The 7,829-nt window shown below is 43.8% G+C and overlaps 1 protein-coding gene across 1 annotated transcript; it reads left to right on the top strand.

Annotated features, from left to right (window-relative positions):
• The first annotated feature begins 276 nt into the window (after window positions 1-276).
• Window positions 277-7,066, top strand: LOC114789048 (E3 ubiquitin/ISG15 ligase TRIM25). The gene is given in 7 exon segments (XM_074933622.1): window positions 277-904; window positions 2,921-2,933; window positions 2,936-3,015; window positions 3,133-3,354; window positions 3,940-4,099; window positions 4,312-4,371; window positions 5,871-7,066. Coding segments are annotated over 7 exon segments (1,656 nt in total). The 5' UTR covers window positions 277-313; the 3' UTR covers window positions 6,401-7,066.
• The last annotated feature ends 763 nt before the right edge of the window (window positions 7,067-7,829 follow it).

The following is a 7,829-nucleotide window of genomic DNA, read 5'->3' as shown; positions in this document are numbered from 1 at the left end:
TTGGGAGTATTCGAAGACTCTGTACTCTCTGTTCACAGTGCCTATGTTGGAGCGAGCTTTATGAATCGAATGGGAAAAAAATATATATAATCCAGTTTCAAATAAATGCCACTAACGGGAAAAACTGACCCGACACTGTGTGCCTGCCTGCCTGTTTGTGTGCATTTTCTGTAATGGATGGGTTATAAAACCCCCCCCCACACACACACACACACACTTTACTTCCTTGTGGGAGGAACGGGGCTCATCTTAATCGAAATTCCCTTTCCACTGGCACCCAGAAGGAAAACGGCACCAAGCTAAATGTGCTCTAATGGCTCAGGCTCTAGAGCTTCTGGACAACATGGAGTTCTACTGTCCAATATGCCTGGATTTGCTGAAGGATCCCGTGGCTATTCCCTGTGGACACAGCTACTGCATGGACTGCATCAAGAGTTACTGGGGCAGCGGGGTTGACCCGAAGCCAGCCAGCTGTCCCCAGTGCAGACAGACCTTCCAGCCCCAACCAATCCTCCACCGCAATACCATACTGACTGAAATGGTGGAAAAGCTGAAGACCACACATCTTCTGTCCCGACCCCCTGAGTCCTGCTTGCCTGGTCCAGGAGACGCGTCTTGTGATTTCTGCACGGGGACGAAGCTCAAAGCCGTCAAGTCCTGTCTGGTGTGTCTCGCCTCGTACTGCAGGCTTCACCTCACGCCTCACTACGAGTCTCCGGCACTGAGGAGGCACAAGCTGGTGGAGGCTTCCATGCACCTGCAGGAGAGGATCTGCCCTCACCACGACAAGCTTCTGGAGATCTTCTGTCAGACCGACCAGCAGTACATCTGCTTTCTGTGTGTGATGGACAAGCACAAGAGCCACGATACGGTCTCAGCCGCCACGGAAAGAGCAAAAAAGCAGGTAAATGCAAACACTGAGGACGAACAAGGAGGTCAGTGGAACCGTGGAGATTCTTTACATACATTTAGCCATGATGAGGTGATGTCAGCCATTGCCTGGCCCAAACCTGACCTGACAGGTACATCTTTTTAAAAACCCTGCTTTCTTTGTGGGTTTAAAACATAATTTCCGCGATTATTAAAACTCATCACCTGACGACGGTGGCCGAGAATTGCAAATCAAATTAAAATGTCGTTTTAAAATGGTCATTTAATAGAACACATTTACCAATAACCGAAACAAATTTACCAGCAGCGACTCATATGGAAAGGATAGGTACCATAGGCCACAATCTCATGTTTGCTAAATGAGCGCTCATTTACCGAGCCAGATTGACCTGACCCAAGCCAACTAGAACTTGGCTTGGGTCGGCCTCAGAAAATGGACTAGAAAATGTAAAAATGATCTATGAATAAAACAAATAAACCTTCCTTCCCACTCCACATTCAAATGCTGGAGGCGCGCCATCCGGCTATCTATTACTGATCAGAGTCGGATCGACCTGCTCCTCCCCCATTGTAAAATGAGAGATAACGCGGGTTTGAATAACATTTTCCCTGGCACTGGCGGACCTCTGGGTGCTGTTTTGAATGTGGTCACTCTGCACAACAAAAAAGCCCTTGTGCTGGGATGGGAATAACTGATGGGCGAACTCTTATTGACCAATGCGCTCTTTCATAACACTGCAGCCGGCGGTCAGACATTGTGCAAAAGTGAGGCCATGGCGAAGGTTTGTTTTCTCTCTATTCCTCATTCTATATCTATAGCTGGGTCTGCAAAACACTGAGTCATTTCCAGGAAAACATACCCCAAAAACCTTAACGTTTCCCAAATCCTTCAGATTCGGGCACTTTTTATTTGGAGCCATCATTCAGGGCGATTCGTACTGTTGTTTTGAACCCTGCTGAGCAAAGAGGTGTTTTTACACACTGTAGGCCTTCTTTGTTTCCCAAAAGATTATTAAATATGCATTAGGCTGCTCAGATAACAAGTGCTATAAAAATATTTTATTATTTATTTATTCAAGGCAGAACTGAATGAAACTCCAAATTATTAAAACAGAGAACAAGCCATAAAAAACTAAATCCCCAGCTAAAGAAAATAGCTTAACAGCAGAGTCATTATGATTTAGTTTTACTTTATTAAACCTTTACACCTGATCACCATAAATATCACTCAGACTCACTCAGCTTCATTCCAGCTGCTGGAGCTTCTGTTTGTTGGTCCAGAGAGCCGATAAGCCCTTTAAACCCACATTAGTGAAGTGAAAGTGAAGTGATTGTCATCGTGATACACAGCACAGCGCACGGTGATACAACGAAATGTGTCCTCTGCTTTTAACCATCACCCTTGGTGAGCAGTGGGCAGCCATGACAGGTGCCCGGGGAGCAGTTTGTGGGGATGGTGCTTTGCTCAGTGGCACCTCAGTGGCACCTTGGCAGATCGGGATTCGAACTGGCAACCTTCCTTAACCACTAGGCCACCACTGACCCCCACCACCGGACCTGGTCCACTAAGCCTTTCACGTCCTGTTTTTTTTCCTCTGTTCTGCGCACCCTGATTCGTTTGGTATTTTGGGTTCATTTGATTCAACGTGCACCAGATATTTCTCATGGGTGCAAGACCAAATGAGGAGTAGATGCCAAAATTCCAGCGGGGCAGTGGAGGCCTAGCGGGTACGGAAGCAGGTTTATATCTCGATTCACAAGGTGCTACCGAGGTCCCCTTGATCATGGTACCATCCTCACACACAATGCTCCCCGAGTGCCTTTCATGGCTGAGGGTGATGGGTCAAATGCAGAGGACACATTTAGTTGTGTGTCACCATGTATGGTAATAGTATCACAATGACAAAAGCAATCATGTCCAAGCCTAATGTCCACAAGGCAGACAACACGGCACCGGTGCTGTTTCGGTCCACAGTATACGTCTGCTGCAAATATTTGTAGACCAACAGCCTGACATAATTTTCCATAGCGGGTACTTGGCATTACGAAAAGAAGTTCAGACTCAGGATTCAGACCAAGGAGAAGGAGTTGCTGGAGCTGAGGCAGGCTTTGGACTCACTGAAGGTAAGACAAACTGCTTTTGAAGACCTGAAACCTCCAGAAACAAATTGTTCCCTCTATATCCTGCCTCCTAATCCCAACTGCACCTCAGTGATGATGCATGAAAATTGATTTAATCAGAGCTCGGGACATGCAGCGATGGAGAAGAGCGACAGGCTCTTTGAGGAGCTGATCGGCTCCATTGAGAGAAGGCGGCTGGAAGTCCGGGAGCTGGTCCTGAATCAGGAGAAGGCTGCGGAGAGGCTCCTGGCGCAACTGGAACGAGACATTTCTGAGCTTAAGAAAAAGGACGCGGAGCTGGACCTGCTGCTGCACACTAACGATCACTTCCACTTTTTGCAGGTAACCTGACCCACGGACACAAGTAAAAGTGACTTTCTATGGTTTTAACAGGATAGACTTAAATTTATAGCATTTAGGAACAGCCTCATCCAGAGTGCCTTATGCCTTAATGCCCCCTGGGGACATTCAGGGTTAAGGGTCTTGCAAAGGTTGTAAGTGGGGTTTGAATCCAGGACCTTGTGGTCTAGGCTACTATCAGTTTTGTTTCCCAATTGACTTGCTTCACCCTCAAGTTAGAGTATCATTCCATGTGTTATTTTCCATTAAAACACAGATTGGAAAAAAATGTTTGAGTAAAGTATTGGAATTCAGTACATTCTTGCTACATTCCATCCTTGTCAAGCTACATATCAATTAAACTTTATGTTGACAATATGACAAGACGGTATGGCATCTGAGTGCAAATGCCTTTCAATGAATGATTAAATTGAACAGGTTAATGTTCTGCAAGGTTGACCTGCTGTTGTCCAGAAGACCATTTACTATAGAGTATCGTCACACCTCCCATTGTTTATACTGATTGTGAAAAATGTTCGATTTTTATTTTTATTCTGATTATTGTTATCATTGTTGTTTTTTTCCCAGAGCTGCCAGCCTTTCATCACACGACCTGGTCTGCTGGACAATTCTAGCATCACAATTGCTTCAGTGCTGGATTTTGGGATGGTTAACAGTGCAGTCTGTGATCTGAAGAAGAAGCTTGAGGACATTCTAAAGGGGGAATGGACAAAAGTATCCCGAGCAGGTGAGTAGTCACGATGGCCTTTTGACCATGAACCACAAAGATGATCCACAAAGTCGTGAAGAATTCCTACCTGTGAGACACTAATTGAAACCTGTGCATGGAGGACACTGTTAAGATGAAAATAGACATGAAAATTCATTTACATCCTCAACAGTGTCCAAATGTGCATTGAATGTGTGTGGTTATTCTAATTTAACCCTGTTTGTCCACAGCCAACACAGTGAAGATTGTGCAGAGCCCAGTGCCCATGACCAGACCAGAGTTCCTCTACTGTATGTCTGTTTCATAACTCCACAAAACAAAATTCAAATCAAATTCAAATTTTATTTGTCACATACACAGTCATACACAGTATGATATGCAGTGAAATGCTTTTAGCGACTGCTACAGACCACAGTATTGCAAATATTGCAAGTAAACAATGAAAACCAACATGCAAATATTGCAAACTTAACCACATAGAGGGCAGTGGTGGCCTAGCGGTTAAGGAAGTGGCCTTGTAATCAGAAGGCCACTGAGGTGCCACTGAGCAAAGCACCGTCCCCACACACTGCTCCCCGGGCGCCTGTCATGGCTGCCCACTGCTCACTCAGGGTGATGGGTTAAATGCAAATTTCACTGTGTGCACCGTGTGCTGTGCTGCTGCGTATCACGTGTGACAATCACTTCACTTTACTTTATTATTTATTAAATATTACACTTTTATGTCTTTAACATAAAATATGTGTAACAGGTAGGGTGAAGGTGTGCAAATGAGTGACAATCAATGTATAAAGATAAAAAAAAAGTAAAAAGAGCAGAGATTTTGTGCAAAGAGTCCTGAGTGATTGAGAGTGAAAGTGCTGGTGTGTAATGGAGTTCTATGTAGTGTTGTTGTCGAGAGCATGAACACTGAACACAAGCATGAACACTGTTGTCTCACAGCACGGAGAAACAACTGTAATTCCTGTTGTCTCCGTACCTGCATGGGGTTCCCCTGCGTTCACCAGTTAAAAGGATTTGGAAAATGAATGAATGGACATTTCATTAAAGTAACAATTATTACTAGTATGATTAATCACAATTAACGCAAAGATGTGATTGATTACTTGAATGGAATTGTGATGAATTCTTAAGAGTAAATATTCCTATAATATATGTTTTGCGACTCCAAATTCCGTTTTGAGTTTGCTGCTTCGCATTGTTTGTGCGTGCAAGCACGCAGCATTTACAGCATTTATCAGACGCCCTTATCCGGAGCGACTTACAATCAGTAGTTACAGGGACAGTCCCCCTGGAGACACTCAGGGTTAAGTGTCTTGCTCAGGGACACGATGGCAGTAAGTGGGGTTTGAACCTGGATCTTCTGGTTCATAGGTGAGTGTGCTACCCACTAGGTTACCTCCACCCACCCAACAAAATGTAAACACCAATCTGTCGGGTTTATTGCTGGTTAAGTGTCTAAGTTGTCAAAAGTGAGAAACAACGATTGGTTGCCACTCCCGTGATCCCTGCACAGCAGACACGCCCACCCTCAGGCGCTAGTGTGATGCAACGTGTGAATGTACAGTAAAGAAATGGTGTTCATTTAATGTCAAATGTTTAATATTTTTATTCCAAATAGTAATTATTACTGTAAACATCAAGAAAAATATAAATGATTGTTATTTTTATATAATTGTTAATATTGTAACATTTCCAAAAATGAATTTATAGTAATATAGTGAATATAAATTAAATATGTTGAACAAAACAGACATGATTCAATTTGAGGTGATTCTTTCTGCTCCAGACTCATGCAATTTCCAGCTGGACCGTAAGACGGCACACAGAGACCTCCTCCTGTCTGAGGACAAAATGGCGGTGACGGTGAGAGACAAGGAGTCCTCTGGCCCTGACCATCCAGCACGATTCGACTACTGGTGCCAAGTGCTAAGCAGTAAGGGCCTGTCTGGGTGCTGCTACTGGGAGGCAGAGTGGAATGGAATGGGTGTCAATGTTGCTGTGGCTTACGGGGACATGTCCTGCAAAGGGGACGGCGCCGAGGCTCACTTCGGGCACAACCTCAAATCGTGGAGCTTGTTTTGCTCCAAGAAAGGCTACTACTTCTGGCACAACAAGGCGGTCTGTAAGGTCCCGGGTCCATATTCGCCTCGGATAGGGGTGTACCTGGACCACAGGGCGGGAACGCTGTCCTTCTACACCGTTGCTGACAGCATGACCCTCCTGCACAGGGTTCAGACCTCATTCACTCAGCCCCTCCACCCTGGCTTTGGGTTCGCTTGTTATGGCGTCTCTCTAAAATTGTGCCAAATGGACTGAGAGGAAGGGGATTTTGAAGGACTGTTTGCGGAAATGTAAAAGTGAATGAGATTTAATGGGTTTTCAGCACTTTCAGCTTCCTGCCACATCGTTCTCTTAAATAACTATATATTGCGCTCTACACGCACGCCCTTTCTCCTCTCTTATTTACTATTTATCCAACTTGCAGCCAGTCGAATTAGTGATAGATTGCAGGTCAGTGGTGTCTTCTGATCCCACTAAAGATAAAAGCGCTAAAAGCTTTTTTTCTGAGAGACCAACGGGTGTGAGTGGCACTCAATGCTGTGGTACTGTTCTCAGATCAGGCTTCTCTGTGTTAGGACTAAACAATGACTACATTTTTTTTTTTTTTTTTACCTCCTGTCGCGATCAACCAACACGGGTAAAAATGTTTTAAAGAACAATTCTTTAATTTATGTTTTTTTTTTCTTCTTTTTGTGGGTTTTTATGTTGTTTTTTTTATGTGGGTTTTTAATTTATTTTGCTGAGTGCTTCATTTATTCAGGCAACCGCTGACATTTTTATTCTTCACTGCTTTCCTATCTTTCCATCTTTTTTTTATTTATATAGCACTATCAACAGCCAGCTCCAGAACTTGTGCAAGGTGCAGAGAGGTTTTTTATTCATTTCTGCAAACGTCTCTCTTTTATGCATTTATTTTAATATATCGGGCATGTTCCTTTTTTGTTCTCTGTTTTTTTACACATGACTTATGTTACGTAACTATGAGATTTGCTCACAAGAAAATTAAATAAATAAATGAAACATTTCTTACAAAGTATCCTTATTATTGTGTATTTATTTTGCATTATTTTGCATTATATGCTCCTTCTACTGATGTTACTACCTTTCAATCTTCTATTCTTGATTATGGAATTTTGCACTGGGGGTGGTGGGCAGGACCTCAATTTCGTTGTACTGTTACACTAAGTTTGGTTGTGCAACGACAATAAAGTCTTTGAGCTTAAATTTATGGCCAAGGGGGTTTTGTTAACAGCTATTTGTGGGTGTGTTTGTGGTGTCACCGGAAATGAGCGGGCCGGATATAAAGTCTCGCCTGGTGTGACAGAAGAACAAAACTGTAGTAAATCCACAGATGCCTCTAAATAATGATCAATAACGTAATAACAGTAATCACTCTTGATCCATCACCACCGCTTCCGGCCCTACCCCAGGCAGCCCTGTTTCACCACGTTACACAGGATGGGGAGATCAGCACATGAGGCCATATGTTGACGGTGGGGGTTGGAAGTCACAAAGAGGTCAGGAGGGATGTGGGATCAGATAACGAATCCAGCATTATTTTCCTAACCTTATTTCCAGCAGAATCTCTTTGTTAATGTGTTAATCAGGTCTGCTTCTAGATTCAGATACAAGGCATGCACACTACTGCAGCATGAGCCACTTGGACATGCAAATGAAAACCCTC

The sequence above is a fragment of the Denticeps clupeoides genome, chromosome 4 (genome assembly GCF_900700375.1).
Source record: "Denticeps clupeoides chromosome 4, fDenClu1.1, whole genome shotgun sequence".
Classification (NCBI taxonomy): Eukaryota; Metazoa; Chordata; class Actinopteri; order Clupeiformes; family Denticipitidae; genus Denticeps; species Denticeps clupeoides.
This window is presented reverse-complemented; position numbering and strand designations above follow the sequence as displayed.